This window comes from Cyclopterus lumpus, chromosome 14 (assembly GCF_009769545.1).
Source record: "Cyclopterus lumpus isolate fCycLum1 chromosome 14, fCycLum1.pri, whole genome shotgun sequence".
NCBI classification, from domain to species: Eukaryota; Metazoa; Chordata; class Actinopteri; order Perciformes; family Cyclopteridae; genus Cyclopterus; species Cyclopterus lumpus.
Window position 1 is genome coordinate 23115702 of NC_046979.1, and position 20399 is coordinate 23136100.

A 20399-nucleotide genomic window follows, 5' to 3' on the forward strand; every position below is an offset into this window, starting at 1 on the left:
TGGAGAAAGTCATTCTTGTCCTCTGTTAGGCGTCTCACATCTCCACTAACTGAGAGGTGTGGCCTCAATCAGCGTTGAAGTTTGAGAGAAACTAAATCGCTCGTTACGTCCAGATATGAATAGTTTTCAATGCTTCGTGTTACTGTACGTTTTTTAACCAGCCGTTGGGACTTCTGTAAAGTTGTGATGCTATAAATGAGCTGCATCAGGGTCACATGACCTCACGTCACCACCACAAGCTGCAGGAGGTCATGTGACCCTGGTGAGGACGTCCAGTCATCTCATTTAGACAAAGACACGTAAAAGCTTCAGACCTTATTACAGACCTCATCTCAGACCTTATTACAGACCTCATCTCAGACCTTATTACAGACCTCATCTCAGACCTTATTACAGACCTTATCTCAGACCTTATTACAGACCTCATCTCAGACCTTATTACAGACCTCATCTCAGACCTTATCACAGACCTTATCTCAGACCTTATTACAGACCTCATCTCAGACCTTATTACAGACCTCATCTCAGACCTTATTACAGACCTCATCTCAGACCTTATTACAGACCTCATCTCAGACCTTATTACAGACCTCATCTCAGACCTTATTACAGACCTCATCTCAGACCTTATTACAGACCTCATCGCAGACCTTATTACAGACCTCATCGCAGACCTTATTACAGACCTCATCTCAGACCTCATCTCAGACCTTATCACAGACCTTATCTCAGACCTTATTACAGACCTCATCTCAGACCTTATTACAGACCTTATTACAGACCTCATCTCAGACCTTATTACAGACCTTATTACAGACCTCATCTCAGACCTTATTACAGACCTCATCTCAGACCTTATCACAGACCTTATCTCAGACCTTATTACAGACCTCATCTCAGACCTCATCTCAGACCTTATTACAGACCTTATTACAGACCTCATCTCAGACCTTATTACAGACCTCATCTCAGACCTTATTACAGACCTTATTACAGACCTCATCTCAGACCTTATTAAAGACCTCATCTCAGACCTTATTACAGACCTTATCACAGACCTTATTACAGACCTCATCTCAGACCTTATTAAAGACCTTATTACAGACCTCATCTCAGACCTTATGACAGACCTTATTACAGACCTTATCACAGACCTTATTACAGACCTCCTCTCAGACCTTATTAAAGACCTTATTACAGACCTTATTACAGACCTTATCTCAGACCTTATTACAGACCTCATCTCAGACCTTATTACAGACCTTATCTCAGACCTTATTACAGACCTCATCTCAGACCTTATTACAGACCTCATCTGAGACCTTATTACAGACCTCATCTCAGACCTTATTACAGACCTTATCTCAGACCTTATTACAGACCTCATCTCAGACCTTATCACAGACCTCATCTCAGACCTTATTACAGACCTCATCTCAGACCTTATTACAGACCTCATCTCAGACCTTATTACAGACCTCATCTCAGACCTTATTACAGACCTCATCTCAGACCTTATTACAGACCTCATCGCAGACCTTATTACAGACCTCATCTCAGACCTTATCACAGACCTTATCTCAAACCTTATTACAGACCTCATCTCAGACCTTATTACAGACCTTATTACAGACCTCATCTCAGACCTCATCTCAGACCTTATTACAGACCTTATTACAGACCTCATCTCAGACCTTATTACAGACCTCATCTCAGACCTTATTACAGACCTCATCTCAGACCTTATTACAGACCTCATCGCAGACCTTATTACAGACCTCATCTCAGACCTTATCACAGACCTTATCTCAGACCTTATTACAGACCTCATCTCAGACCTCATCTCAGACCTTATTACAGACCTTATTACAGACCTCATCTCAGACCTCATCTCAGACCTTATTACAGACCTTATTACAGACCTCATCTCAGACCTTATTACAGACCTCATCTCAGACCTTATCACAGACCTTATCTCAGACCTTATTACAGACCTCATCTCAGACCTCATCTCAGACCTTATTACAGACCTTATTACAGACCTCATCTCAGACCTTATTACAGACCTCATCTCAGACCTTATTACAGACCTTATTACAGACCTCATCTCAGACCTTATTAAAGACCTCATCTCAGACCTTATTACAGACCTTATCACAGACCTTATTACAGACCTCATCTCAGACCTTATTAAAGACCTTATTAAAGACCTTATTACAGACCTCATCTCAGACCTTATGACAGACCTTATTACAGACCTTATCACAGACCTTATTACAGACCTCCTCTCAGACCTTATTAAAGACCTTATTACAGACCTTATTACAGACCTTATCTCAGACCTTATTACAGACCTCATCTCAGACCTTATTACAGACCTTATCTCAGACCTTATTACAGACCTCATCTCAGACCTTATTACAGACCTCATCTGAGACCTTATTACAGACCTCATCTCAGACCTTATTACAGACCTTATCTCAGACCTTATTACAGACCTCATCTCAGACCTTATCACAGACCTCATCTCAGACCTTATTACAGACCTCATCTCAGACCTTATTACAGACCTCATCTCAGACCTTATTACAGACCTCATCTCAGACCTTATTACAGACCTCATCTCAGACCTTATTACAGACCTCATCGCAGACCTTATTACAGACCTCATCTCAGACCTTATCACAGACCTTATCTCAAACCTTATTACAGACCTCATCTCAGACCTCATCTCAGACCTTATTACAGACCTTATTACAGACCTCATCTCAGACCTCATCTCAGACCTTATTACAGACCTTATTACAGACCTCATCTCAGACCTTATTACAGACCTCATCTCAGACCTTATTACAGACCTCATCTCAGACCTTATTACAGACCTTATTACAGACCTCATCTCAGACCTTATTACAGACCTCATCTCAGACCTTATTACAGACCTCATCGCAGACCTTATTACAGACCTCATCTCAGACCTTATCACAGACCTTATCTCAAACCTTATTACAGACCTCATCTCAGACCTCATCTCAGACCTTATTACAGACCTTATTACAGACCTCATCTCAGACCTCATCTCAGACCTTATTACAGACCTTATTACAGACCTCATCTCAGACCTTATTACAGACCTCATCTCAGACCTTATCACAGACCTTATCTCAGACCTTATTACAGACCTCATCTCAGACCTCATCTCAGACCTTATTACAGACCTTATTACAGACCTCATCTCAGACCTTATTACAGACCTCATCTCAGACCTTATTACAGACCTCATCTCAGACCTTATTACAGACCTCATCTCAGACCTTATCACAGACCTTATCTCAGACCTTATTACAGACCTCATCTCAGACCTCATCTCAGACCTTATTACAGACCTTATTACAGACCTCATCTCAGACCTTATTACAGACCTTATTACAGACCTCATCTCAGACCTTATTAAAGACCTCATCTCAGACCTTATTACAGACCTTATCACATACCTTATTACAGACCTCATCTCAGACCTTATTAAAGACCTTATTAAAGACCTTATTACAGACCTCATCTCAGACCTTATGACAGACCTTATTACAGACCTCATCTCAGACCTCATCTCAGACCTTATTACAGACCTTATTACAGACCTCATCTCAGACCTTATTACAGACCTTATTACAGACCTCATCTCAGACCTTATTACAGACCTCATCTCAGACCTTATTACAGACCTCATCTCAGACCTTATTACAGACCTCATCTCAGACCTTATCACAGACCTTATCTCAGACCTTATTACAGACCTCATCTCAGACCTCATCTCAGACCTCATCTCAGACCTTATTACAGACCTCATCTCAGACCTTATTACAGACCTCATCTCAGACCTTATCACAGACCTTATCTCAGACCTTATTACAGACCTCATCTCAGACCTCATCTCAGACCTTATTACAGACCTTATTACAGACCTCATCTCAGACCTCATCTCAGACCTTATTACAGACCTTATTACAGACCTCATCTCAGACCTTATTACAGACCTCATCTCAGACCTTATTACAGACCTCATCTCAGACCTTATCACAGACCTTATCTCAGACCTTATTACAGACCTCATCTCAGACCTCATCTCAGACCTTATTACAGACCTTATTACAGACCTCATCTCAGACCTTATTACAGACCTCATCTCAGACCTTATTACAGACCTCATCTCAGACCTTATTACAGACCTCATCTCAGACCTTATCACAGACCTTATCTCAGACCTTATTACAGACCTCATCTCAGACCTCATCTCAGACCTTATTACAGACCTTATTACAGACCTTATCTCAGACCTTATTACAGACCTCATCTCAGACCTCATCTCAGACCTTATTACAGACCTTATTACAGACCTCATCTCAGACCTTATTACAGACCTTATTACAGACCTCATCTCAGACCTTATTAAAGACCTCATCTCAGACCTTATTACAGACCTTATCACAGACCTTATTACAGACCTTATTACAGACCTCATCTCAGACCTTATTAAAGACCTTATTAAAGACCTTATTACAGACCTCATCTCAGACCTTATGACAGACCTTATTACAGACCTTATCACAGACCTTATTACAGACCTCCTCTCAGACCTTATTAAAGACCTTATTACAGACCTTATTACAGACCTTATTACAGACCTTATCTCAGACCTTATTACAGACCTCATCTCAGACCTTATTACAGACCTTATTACAGACCTCATCTCAGACCTTATTACAGACCTCATCTGAGACCTTATTACAGACCTCATCTCAGACCTTATTACAGACCTTATCTCAGACCTTATTACAGACCTCATCTCAGACCTTATCACAGACCTCATCTCAGACCTTATTACAGACCTCATCTCAGACCTTATTACAGACCTCATCTCAGACCTTATTACAGACCTCATCTCAGACCTTATTACAGACCTTATCTCAGACCTTATTACAGACCTCATCTCAGACCTTATCACAGACCTCATCTCAGACCTTATTACAGACCTCATCTCAGACCTTATTACAGACCTCATCTCAGACCTTATTACAGACCTTATCACAGACCTTATCTCAGACCTTATTACAGACCTTATTACAGACCTTATCTCAGACCTTATTACAGACCGTATTACAGACCTCATCTCAGACCTTATTACAGACCTCATCTCAGACCTTATTACAGACCTCATCTCAGACCATATTACAGACCTTATTACAGACCTCATCTCAGACCTTATTACAGACCTTATCACAGACCTTATCTCAGACCTTATTACAGACCTTATCTCAGACCTTATTACAGACCTTATTACAGACCTTATTACAGACCTCATCTCAGACCTTATCTCAGACCTTATTACAGACCTTATCACAGACCTTATCTCAGACCTTATTACAGACCTTATTACAGACCTCATCTCAGACCTTATTACAGACCTCATCTCAGACCTTATCACAGACCTCATCTCAGACCTTATTACAGACCTTATCTCAGACCTTATTAAAGACCGTATCTCAGACCTTATTACAGACCTTATCACAGACCTTATTACAGACCTCATCTCAGACCTTATTAAAGACCTCATCTCAGACCTTATTACAGACCTTATCACAGACCTTATTACAGACCTCATCTCAGACCTTATTAAAGACCTTATTAAAGACCTTATTACAGACCTCATCTCAGACCTTATGACAGACCTTATTACAGACCTTATCACAGACCTTATTACAGACCTCATCTCAGACCTTATTAAAGACCTTATTAAAGACCTTATTACAGACCTCATCTCAGACCTTATTACAGACCTCATCTCAGACCTTATTACAGACCTTATCTCAGACCTTATTACATACCTCATCTCAGACCTTATTACAGACCTCATCTCAGATCTTATTAAAGACCTTATTAAAGACCTTATTACAGACCTCATCTCAGACCTTATGACAGACCTTATCACAGACCTTATTACAGACCTCATCTCAGACCTTATTAAAGACCTTATTACAGACCTTATTACAGACCTTATCTCAGACCTTATTACAGACCTCATCTCAGACCTTATTACAGACCTTATTAAAGACCTTATTAAAGACCTTATTACAGACCTCATCTCAGACCTTATGACAGACCTCATCTCAGACCTTATTACAGACCTCATCTCAGACCTTATTACAGACCTTATCTCAGACCTTATTACAGACCTTATTACAGACCTCATCTCAGACCTTATTACAGACCTCATCTCAGACCTTATTACAGACCTCATCTCAGACCTTATTACAGACCTTATCACAGACCTTATCTCAGACCTTATTACAGACCTTATCTCAGACCTTATTACAGACCTTATTACAGACCTTATTACAGACCTCATCTCAGACCTTATTACAGACCTCATCTCAGACCTTATTACAGACCTTATTACATACCTTATTACAGACCTCATCTCAGACCTTATTACAGACCTTATCTCAGACCTTATTACAGACCTCATCTCAGACCTTATTACAGACCTTATCACAGACCTTATCTCAGACCTTATTACAGACCTTATCTCAGACCTTATTACAGACCTTATTACAGACCTTATCTCAGACCTTATTACAGACCTCATCTCAGACCTTATTACAGACCTTATCACAGACCTTATCTCAGACCTTATTACAGACCTTATTACAGACCTTATTACAGACCTCATCTCAGACCTTATCTCAGACCTTATTACAGACCTTATCTCAGACCTTATTACAGACCTCATCTCAGACCTTATTACAGACCTCATCTCAGACCTTATCACAGACCTCATCTCAGACCTTATTACAGACCTTATCTCAGACCCTATCACAGACCTTATTACAGACCTCATCTCAGGCATTATTACAGACCTCATCTTAGACATTATCACAGACCTTATTACAGACCTTATCACAAACTTCATCTCAGACATTATCACAGACCTTATTACAGACCTTGGTACATACCTTATTACAGACCTCATCTCAGACCTCATCTCAGACCTTATCACAGACCTTATCTCAGACCTTATCTCAGAGCTTATCACAGACCTTATTACAGACATTATTACATACCTCAGTACATACCTTATTACAGACCTTATCTCAGACCAAATTACAGACCTCATCTCAGACCTCATCTCAGACCTTATCACAGACCGTATCTCAGGCCTTATCACAGACCTTATCTCAGACCTCATCACAGACCTTATTACAGACATTATTACAGACATTATTACAGATCTTAGTACAGACCTTATTACAGACCTTATCTCAGACCTTATCTCAGACCTTATTACAGACCTTAATACAGACCTTATTACATACATTATTACAGACCTTATTACAGACCTTAGCACAGACCTTATGACAGACCTTATCACAGACCTTATTACATACCTTATTACAGACCTTATTAAAGACCTTATTAGAGAGCTTATCACAGACCTTATTACAGACCTTTTTAAAGACCTTATTACAGACCTTATCACATACCTTATTACAGATCTGATTAAAGACCTTATTGCAAACCTTATCACAGACCTTATTACAGACCTTATTAAAGACCTTATTATAGACCTTATCACAGACCTTATTACAGACCTTATTAAATACCTTATTACAGACCTTATCACATACCTTATTACAGACATTATTAAAGACCTTATGACAGACCTTATCACATACCTTATCGCAGACCTTATCACAGACCTTATCACAGACCTTATTACAGACCTCATCTCCGACCTTATTACAGACCTTATCACAGACCTTAGTTCATACCTTATTACAGACCTCATCTCAGACCTTATCTCAGACCTTTTCACAGACCTTATTACAGACATTATTACATACCTTATCTCAGACCTTATCTCAGATCTTATTACAGACCTTATTACATACCTTATCTCAGACCTTATTACAGACATTATTACAGACCTTATTACAGACCTTATCACTGACCTCATCTCAGACATTATCACAGACCTTATTACAGACCTTAGTTCATACCTTATTACAGACCTCATCTCAGACCTTATCTCAGACCTTATCACAGACCTTATTACAGGCATTATTACAGACATTATTACAGACCTTAGTACATACCTTATTACAGACCTCATCTCAGACCTTATCTCAGACCTTTTCACAGACCTTATTACAGACATTATTACAGACATTATTACAGACCTTAGTACATACCTTATTACAGACCTCATCTCAGACCTTATCTCAGACCTTTTCACAGACCTTATTACAGACATTATTACAGACCTTAGTACATACCTTATTACAGACCTCATCTCAGACCTTATCACAGACCTTATCTCAGGCCTTATCACAGACCTTATCTCAGACCTTATCACAGACCTTATTACAGACATTATTACAGACCTTATTACAGATCTTAGTACATGCCTTATTACAGACCTTATCTCAGACCAAATTACAGACCTCATCTCAGACCTCATCTCAGACCTTATCACAGACCGTATCTCAGGCCTTATCACATACCTTATTACAAACATTATTACAGATCGTAGTACAGACCTTATTACAGACCTTATCTCAGACCTTATTACAGACCTTAATACAGACCTTATTACATACATTATTACAGACCTTATTACAGACCTTAGCACAGACCTTATGACAGACCTTATCACAGACCTTATTACATACCTTATTACAGACCTTATTAAAGACCTTATTAGAGAGCTTATCACAGACCTTATTACAGACCTTTTTAAAGACCTTATTACAGACCTTATCACAGACCTTATTACAGATCTTATTAAAGACCTTATTGCAAACCTTATCACAGACCTTATTACAGACCTTATTACAGACCTTATTAAAGACCTTATTAAAGACCTTATTAAAGACCTTATTACATACCGTATCACAGACCTTATTACAGACCTTATTAAAGACCTTATTATAGACCTTATTACAGACCTTATTACAGACCTTATTAAATACCATATTACAGACCTTATCACATACCTTATTACAGACATTATTAAAGACCTTATGACAGACCTTATCACATACCTTATCGCAGACCTTATCACAGACCTTATCACAGACCTTATTACAGACCTCATCTCCGACCTTATTACAGACCTTATCACAGACCTTATTACAGACATTATTACATACCTTATCTCAGACCTTATCTCAGATCTTATTACAGACCTTATTACATACCTTATCTCAGACCTTATTACAGACATTATTACAGACCTTATGACAGACCTTATCACATACCTCATCTCAGACCTTATCTCAGACCTTATCACAGACCTTATTACAGACATTATTACATACCTTATCTCAGACCTTATCTCAGATCTTATTACAGACCTTATTACATACCTTATCTCAGACCTTATTACAGACATTATTACAGACCTTATTACAGACCTTATCACTGACCTCATCTCAGACATTATCACAGACCTTATTACAGACCTTAGTTCATACCTTATTACAGACCTCATCTCAGACCTTATCTCAGACCTTATCACAGACCTTATTACAGACATTATTACAGACCTTAGTACATACCTTATTACAGACCTCATCTCATACCTTATGTCAGACCTTTTCACAGACCTTATTACAGACATTATTACAGACCTTAGTACATACCTTATTACAGACCTCATCTCAGACCTTATCTCAGACCTCATCTCAGACCTCATCTCAGACCTTATCACAGACCTTATCTCAGGCCTTATCACAGACCTTATCTCAGACCTTATCACAGACCTTATTACAGACATTATTACAGATCTTAGTACATGCCTTATTACAGACCTTATCTCAGACCTTATCACAGACCTTATCTCCGACTTTATTACAGACCTTATTACAGACCTCATCTCAGACCTTATCACAGACCTTATCTCCGACTTTATTACAGACCTTATTACAGACCTCATCTCAGACCTTATCACAGACCTTATCTCAGACCTTATTACATACCTTATTACATACCTTATTACAGACCTTATTACAGACCTTATCACAGACCTTATCTCAGACCTGATTACAGACCTTAATACAGACCTTATTACATACATTATTACAGACACTATTACAGACCTTAGCACAGACCTTATGACAGACCTTATCACAGACCTTATTAAAGACCTTATGACAGACCTTATCACATACCTTATCGCAGACCTTATCACAGACCTTATTACAGACCTTATTACAGACAAAAATACGTTATTCCTGCAGCACTCTGCTACTACTCAGCCACAAGCCCACTGGTAAGCTTTAAAAATGGGTCACAACATACATTCATACATCATACAATTTCGATTCATTGGCTAAATAATCCCCCAGAACACCGTAGTTTTGAGCATTCCTCAAGCCAGAGTACATAATGCTATTACTCCCAGCGTTGGTGCTGTAGTAGCTGTGTATGTGTGTGTGGGGTCAAAATGAGCTACAGTGTATGTGTCCATGGCGATGGAGGAAGTGGTGGAAACGGGCCACAAATGGGCAAGATGAAAAAACTGGGTTCCATGTAACCCAGTTGACTGTAATGCATTCAGCCAAATGTTTGGGAAAACAATCACAATGTTCTGGGCAGGATTATACCTGACCCGGGGTAACCGCCACACGCACTCCAGCTGCTCTTGAGCGCCCTCTTGTGTTCCTCTCGTCAGATCATCTCCTACACCAAAGACTCCATGAGCGTGGGCAGCTCCCAGTTTCAGGGCCGCGTGGGCTTCTCCTCCAGCATGCCCTCGGCCGACGTGTCCCTGTACATCAACAACACCCAGGAGTCGGACTCGGGACGCTACGTCTGCCAGGTCATCATCCCCGAAAACGGCGGCCTCACGGCTGAGCTCCATCTGGACGTGAAAGGTGAGAGCTAGTCTACACTTCTTTGACGGCATAAAAATGGAGAGGGGCATAGCTATGACCAGGAGGTGCTTTGCTCTCTCTCTGGTTTGTCAGGTGTTACAGTCCTTGGTCTTTTGTCACCTGCTATACATTCATATGGTCAGCAGCTGCTAAAAGGACTTGAATAAACTACAACTGGTTCCAGATCAGCACTCCAGTGTTCAATAAGAACTAATACAGCATATATGCACTCTCGCCTTTCATGGAGTGGAAACTAAACTTCACTATGGCCAGAAAGGTAATATTTAATCAGACACCTGAATATTTCTTCATTCAGTTACAATATACATGTAACAGACATAAGCATCACACAAGGAACGCTACTTTAGGTCTCTTGATACCTCCAACCCCAAGAACAAACCTCCTCAAATGTACAATTACTTTTCGTGCAATTACTGCTTGGAATTTACTACCTCATCATCTATCTCATACAGGTAATAATTTGTCATTTAAAACACAATTAAAGGCCTCAGGCGATCAACCACTTGACATTAACTACTTGACAGTTTCCATCACTTTTGGCGTCATCTGATCCTTCTTTGTATAAATTACTGATGTACTGCACAATATACATCCTAGTCCTCAACTGCACAAGGTATCTGACTACTATTTATATATTTTTTATTATTATTATTCTGTTTGTACTATTTTTTAACTGTTTTACGTCATGTTTTGCATGTTTGTATGTATTACATTTTGTCCTTTCTGTGGAGCCCAGGAAGATTAGCGGCCGCTAAGGGCGTCAGCTAACGGGGATCCAGTTAATAAACTACACTTCTTACATTAAATTATGTTCCAGAGTCTAACATAATAAACACTTCTGAATGCTCTCGCCTCAGTCCCCCCCGGAGTTCCCAAGTGCTCTCTGTCAGGGAAGCCGGTGCTGAAGGGGAACGTGACTCTGAGCTGCAGAACCAGCTCCGGGAAGCCCGTCCCCCTGTACAGATGGAGGAAGACCAGTCCCAGCTCCGAGGTCTTCTTCTCTCCCATGCTCAGTGAGTGGACCTGCACGTGTTGAGCTTTGAATTGTTTTGGTATTTTGCGTGATTTTAATTCTATAAATCTGTGTGAAAGGGAACAGTAATGTTAGAAGAAGCTAATTTAATTATGTGATTGACGGCCCTGTGTGGGGAGCTTTTATGTGATTGTAACTTATTATTCAGATGGCAGAAGCAGCAGTATATCTTTTATACTACCACTCAGAGTCACCGTAATCAGAAATATTCATATTTCTGGCCACAGCTTCTCCATGATTTATGTCAGATGACGTGATGATGCCGTCACAGATATCCAAAGGTGTCGTTCGTTGGAAAAGAATAATTTAGTTTTGGGAAATCAGCTTATTCTCTTGCTTGCCAGTTAGATGAGTGCATTTATTGACATTTAAATTTTTTACTTTTGGCTCAATGCTAAGCTAAGCTAAGCACTACGTAGCTTGATATTTAACAGACAGATATGAGAGTGGTATCAATCTTCTCACCCAACTCTCTGCAAGAAGAAGCATATTTCTACGGCACATAACAGCTGAAGCAAGGAATACTTATGAAGCATGAATTATCACCCAAATAGTATAATTCTGTATAATAAAATAAAGCATATCCATAATGCTGAAAGTGTTCTGTGTCAAAGCAATGGCTGATTTTGTGCTGTCATGCGTGTTCATGTGCACGTGGAATAATGTGCATGCACGCTGTTTTCAGACGAGAAGACCGGCACACTGAAGCTGAGCAACCTGAGCAGCAACATGTCGGGCAAGTACGTGTGCTCGGCCACCAACTCAGCCGGGTCGGAGAGCTGCTTCATCAACCTGGAGATCTTCACCTGTACGTAGCACAGAACCACACATGAAAAAACACAGAACCACACAGAACCACACATGACAACACATAACCACACATAACAACACAGAACCACACATGACAACACAGAACCACATATAACAACACATAACCACACATAACAACACAGAACCACACATATTAACACATAACCACACATAACAACACAGAACCACACATAACAACACAGAACCACATATGGCAACACAGAACCACACAGAACCACACATGACAACACAGAACCACACATGACAACACAGAACCACATATAACAACACATAACCACACATAACAACACAGAACCACACATATTAACACATAACCACACATAACAACACAGAACCACACATAACAACACAGAACCACATATGGCAACACAGAACCACACAGAACCACACATGACAACACAGAACCACACATAAAAACACAGAACCACACATATTAACACAGAACCACACATAACAACACAGAACCACATATAACAACACAGAACCACATATAACAACACAGAACCACACATAACAACACAGAACCACATATAACAACACAGAACCACACATAACAACACAGAACCACACATAACAACACAGAACCACACATAACAACACAGAACCACATATAACAACACATAACCACACATAACAACACAGAACCACACATAACAACACAGAACCACATATAACAACACAGAACCACATATAACAACACAGAACCACACATAACAACACAGAACCACATATAACAACACATAACCACACATAACAACACAGAACCACACATATTAACACATAACCACACATAACAACACAGAACCACACATAACAACACAGAACCACATATGGCAACACAGAACCACACAGAACCACACATGACAACACAGAACCACACATAACAACACAGAACCACACAGAACCACACATGAAAAAACACAGAACCACACAGAACCACACATAACAACACAGAACCACACATGAAAAAACACAGAACCACACAGAACCACACATGACAACACATAACCACATATAACAACACAGAACCACATATGGCAACACAGAACCACACAGAACCACACATGACAACACAGAACCACACATAAAAACACAGAACCACACATATTAACACAGAACCACACATAACAACACAGAACCACATATAACAACACAGAACCACACATGACAACACAGAACCACACATAACCAACACATAACCACAAAAAACAAAACATGACAACACAGAACCACACATGACAACACAGAACAACACATAACAACACAGAACCACACATAAAAACACAGAACCACACATATTAACACAGAACCACACATAACAACACAGAACCACATATAACAACACAGAACCACACATAACAACACAGAACCACATATAACAACACAGAACCACACATATTAACACAGAACCACATATAACAACACAGAACCACATATGGCAACACAGAACCACACAGAACCACACATGACAACACAGAACCACACATAAAAACACAGAACCACACATATTAACACAGAACCACACATAACAACACAGAACCACATATAACAATACAGAACCACATATAACAACACAGAACCACACATAACAACACAGAACCACACAGAACCACACAGAACCACACATGACAACACATAACCACATATTACAACACAGAACCACATATGGCAACACAGAACCACACATGACAACACAGAACCACACATAAAAACACAGAACCACACATATTAACACAGAACCACACATAACAACACAGAACCACATATGACAACACAGAACCACATATAACAACACATAACCACACATAACAACACAGAACCACACATATTAACACATAACCACACATAACAACACAGAACCACACATAACAACACAGAACCACACAGAACCACACATAACAACACAGAACCACACATAACAACACAGAACCACATATGGCAACACAGAACCACACAGAACCACACATGACAACACAGAACCACACATACAAACACAGAACCACACATATTAACACAGAACCACACATAACAACACAGAACCACATATAACAACACAGAACCACACATATTAACACAGAACCACACATAACAACACAGAACCACACATAACAACACAGAACCACACAGAACCACACATAACAACACAGAACCACACATAACAACACAGAACCACAAAAAACCACACATGACAACACATAACCACACATAACCAACACATAACAACACAGAACCACACATATTAACACAGAACCACACATAACAACACAGAACCACACATGAAAAAACACAGAACCACACAGAACCACACATAACAACACAGAACCACACATGAAAAAACACAGAACCACACAGAACCACACATGACAACACATAACCACACATAACAACACAGAACCACACATGACAACACAGAACCACACATAACCACATATAACAACACAGAACCACACATATTAACACAGAACCACACATAACAACACAGAACCACACATGAAAAAACACAGAACCACACAGAACCACACATAACAACACAGAACCACACATGAAAAAACACAGAACCACACAGAACCACACATGACAACACATAACCACACATAACAACACAGAACCACACATGACAACACAGAACCACACATAACAACACAGAACCACACATGACAACACATAACCACACATGACAACACAGAACCACACAGAACCACACAGAACTACACATGACAACACAGAACCACACATAACAACACAGAACCACAAAAAAACACACATGACAACACAGAACCACACAGAACCACACATGACAACACATCGCCACAAAAAACAACACATGACAACACAGAACCACACATAACAACACAGAACCACACAGAACCACACATGACAACACAGAACCACACATGACAACACAGAACCACACAGAACCACACAGAACCACACAGAACAACACAGAACCACACATAACAACACATAACAACACAGAACCACACATAACAACACAGAACCACACATGACAACACATAACAACACAGAACAACACATAACAACACAGAACCACACATAACAACACATAACAACACAGAACCACACATAACAACACATAACAACACAGAACCACACATAACAACACAGAACCACACATGACAACACAGAACCACACATAACAACACAGAACCACACATGACAACACATAACAACACAGAACAACACAGAACCACACATAACAACACATAACAACACAGAACCACACATAACAACACATAACAACACAGAACCACACATAACAACACAGAACCACACAGAACCACACATAACAACACAGAACCACACAGAACCACACATAACAACACATAACAACACAGAACCACACATGTCAACACAGAACCACACATGACAACACAGAACCACACATAACAACACAGAACCACACATGACAACACATAACAACACAGAACAACACAGAACCACACATAACAACACATAACAACACAGAACCACACATGACAACACATAACAACACAGAACCACACATAACAACACATAACAACACAGAACCACACATAACAACACAGAACCACACATAACAACACATAACAACACAGAACCACACATAACAACACATAACAACACAGAACCACACATAACAACACAGAACCACACAGAACCACACAGAACAACACAGAACCACACATAACAACACATAACAACACAGAACCACACATAACAACACAGAACCACACATGACAACACATAACAACACAGAACAACACATAACAACACAGAACCACACATAACAACACATAACAACACAGAACCACACATAACAACACAGAACAACACAGAACCACACATAACAACACAGAACCACACATGACAACACAGAACCACACATAACAACACAGAACCACACATGACAACACATAACAACACAGAACAACACAGAACCACACATAACAACACATAACAACACAGAACCACACATAACAACACATAACAACACAGAACCACACATAACAACACAGAACCACACAGAACCACACATAACAACACAGAACCACACAGAACCACACATAACAACACATAACAACACAGAACCACACATGACAACACAGAACCACACATGACAACACAGAACCACACATAACAACACAGAACCACACATGACAACACATAACAACACATAACAACACAGAACCACACATAACAACACAGAACCACACAGAACCACACATAACAACACATAACAACACAGAACAACACAGAACCACACATAACAACACAGAACCACACATAACAACACAGAACAACACAGAACCACACATGACAACACATAACAACACAGAACCACACATAACAACACAGAACCACACATAACAACACATAACAACACAGAACAACACAGAACCACACATAACAACACATAACAACACAGAACAACACAGAACCACACATAACAACACAGAACCACACAGAACCACACACTCTTCTGAGAGAAGTGTGACATGTCCTCGCTGTGTGTCCCATGACTTCCTGTAGCCAGTAATGTGGGGATGATCGCTGGCGCCACAGTGGGCTCAGTGGTTGGCTTCATCTTCCTCCTCATCTGCCTCGTTTTCCTGGTGAAGAGGCGAAGAGACAATGAGGACGACATGGCCAACGAAATCAAGTGAGTTCATGAGGACGACCTCCACGTAGCCTTCATTGTTTTGTCTGTAAAATTTCAGAAAATAGGGAAAAGTTTCCAAGTTGACCCTTCAAGAGGGAGGCAGCACATTTCAATAATCAATGCGGTTATTTGATTATCAAAATAGTTGCTTGTTAATAACTTTTTTAAGTTGAAGAGTTTCTCCCATTTTAAATGGATGGTAATACAATAAACTAGAACATGGCCTGAGCATATTTCAAATACATTGATGCCTTCTAAATGTAGATTCTTAACCTCTCAGCACTGAAATATATTCTATTATTTCTGTTACATCTTATTACTTTGAGTGGGCCCTCAGACCATACGCTGTAGTGGAGTTGAAAATAATTAATAATTTGTTACATATTTTGCCAAACTATTACATAAACTAATCTTGTCCAACTACTATTGAAGTAGTAGTAGTGTTGTGTATTCCTTCTTTCAAGCTAAAGTGAATGACTCTGTGTCCCGCCCCCCTCCAGGGAGGACGCTCAGGCTCCCAAGCGTGTGTCCTGGGCGAAGAGCGGCATGGGGTCAGACATCATCTCCAAGAACGGCACCCTGTCCTCCATCGCCTCCAGCCCGCACCACCGAGAGCCCTCCCACGACCACAACAACCACCACCTGCAGCAGTACCCCCAGCGCACGCCTTCAGACACCGCCTCCATCATCACCGCCACGGGCAGCATGGCCGGCTACCGGCCGCCCCGCCACCACGGAGCCTCCACCCCCACCCACTACGTCTACAACAACAACCATACCACCGCCCTGCCGCGCGGACAGGCCGTCTCCTCCGAGGGCAGCACCAACGGGAGCTCCCTGCCCCGGCCGGAGCGCTTCACCCAGCTGCCCCAGGCCCAGGTGCTGCCGCAGACCTACGGCCAGCCTCAGCTGCAGCACCAGGCCGCTCCCTACCCGCCGCCGCTGCCCACCTCCACGGTCACGGCCTCCAACATCGCCCGCATGGGAGGGGTGGCCATCATGGTGCCTGCACAGAACCAGGCCGGGTCTCTGGTCTAACAGCGCTGAAGACCAACCCAGACAGCGGCATGCTGTCCCTTCACCTCTCAAAGGACATTCAGACACAGACTGTTTACCTGCTTTAAGTATACTCAAGTCTTTTATAGTGTGTATGTACCGCATACATTGCAAACTATGTATAGATATAATTTTCATACATACATTTGTTCAATATCTTCTTTTCTACCTTATCAATGCATTTCTATTTTATTTGTTGTATTTCTTTAAATGCTTTTAAATGACGTATATATTTACTAATTCCACAAAGTGAAGAGCAGATGGACCGTGTGTGTGAGTCTCCTGGATGAATATTAATGTGGAATATGAAGATCTTTACTTCATAGCGACCTACAGGAGGAAGAGTCCAGACCAAACGGGTTGAAGCACAACAAATGTTACTAGTGAAGAACTGGGTGAGATATATGAAGATCTTTGTTTTTATTCAGAATATTTCTGCAGCAGAAAGAAAGACAAAACAGCATTATACATATGATAAAGTTTGGCACTGCTAAATATCCTAATCCTTTCTCTTTGGCTTTGCTATAAAATGCTCTTTAAACACAGATTAGCAAAAGCTTCTTTTGCAAAAATATTGAGCACTATTCAGAACTGCAGTAGGGTGACTTTGCTAAAACACAAGTCCACACTATTTTTAATGTTGCCTCCGAATTGAAATTGTAAATATGATATTTATTTTTTGATAAATGTGTATCTTATTGTTGGCCACAGCCGGTATGGAGCGTATAACACAGTCATATGTTAGCCTGAGAGACAGAGGAGCATGCTCTCTGGAGAGGGGCACCATGACCTGGGTTAAGGTTTAGAGAGTTTATGGTTCAGACCTAATAGTGACAGGAATATGATCTCTATGATCTGCTACCACCAGGACAAAATGGAGGAGACACTGCTCCTCCAAAGGGGAAACTTACAGGTGGATATGGTGAAAAGAAAAAGAAACATTCTAGTTAATCATAATGAAACTTTCCCAGTCGATCATTTACAGAGAAAGGCTGTAAACGACATATGAACAAACCACTCAGAATATAGAGAGGAATGAAAGCGTAACGTTTGGTGGATGTCAGAGCTGCTGAAGTGGGATTTATGAATCAGAGTCTGAGAAATAACTTTAAAGAGATGTTTTATTAAATTACAATATGAAGACTACAGTAAACATGGTCAAATAAATAACTAATAGATGAAACTTCTCCAGTTGATTACTGACATTGAGACATAGAGTTTTCTAGAAATGTTATGTTACAATATACATATTAAAAATCTACAGACACAAAAAGACAAAGTTGTAAAGAAAATGTGTATTTAGGATGATTTACTTCCTCTAGTCTGAAAGAAGACCATCTCTAAATCAACCAGAACATGAAGAACAGGGTTTTGGTCTCCACTTATTGGAGTACATTGGTAAAAGAATTTAGTGTATCATCAAAGATATGTTGGCTTAATATGATCGAACCAAATAATAACTGGATTTTGGCTCCAAAGCTGTAGTTTCCATTGAAAAAGAGAACAGCTGTTCGCTCCAGACACAGCAGACGCCTCCACGTTTCAGAATGTATCCACATGGCTTCAGACTCAATGATGAGAGCTGGTTGACGCTGAAGGTCCCCAGAACGCAGGCATCCAGGAGACGCCTCTAACCGTGGCTTTATTCTTGGTTCTTATTCTGACCACATTCACAGATGGCTGATGAATGATCAGGGGTCTACTGACAGAGACCATGCTGTCTCTTCTGCTGTATGTCGTTACACTGGAGCATATGTGTGATAATCCTCAAGTCATTTGACACTTGATGATGTTATTGTTCCTGTTTGACGCCAGCTGGACAGGACAGTTAGAGTCTTGTTTGCATTGTTTTATTTATGCATTAAAA

At 40.4% G+C, this 20399-nt stretch overlaps 1 protein-coding gene across 1 annotated transcript in view; it reads left to right on the forward strand.

The window, feature by feature from the left end:
* esama (endothelial cell adhesion molecule a) overlaps positions 1 to 20016 on the forward strand; it is an 80797-nt gene extending 60781 nt beyond the window's left edge. Inside the window, exons 3-7 of the mRNA XM_034550773.1 lie at positions 10730 to 10931; positions 11810 to 11965; positions 12671 to 12793; positions 17347 to 17476; positions 17977 to 20016. Coding sequence (XP_034406664.1) covers positions 10730 to 10931; positions 11810 to 11965; positions 12671 to 12793; positions 17347 to 17476; positions 17977 to 18514 — 1149 coding nt within the window. The 3' untranslated portion in view covers positions 18515 to 20016. The remainder of the gene's footprint in view (positions 1 to 10729; positions 10932 to 11809; positions 11966 to 12670; positions 12794 to 17346; positions 17477 to 17976) is intronic.
* The last annotated feature ends 383 nt before the right edge of the window (positions 20017 to 20399 follow it).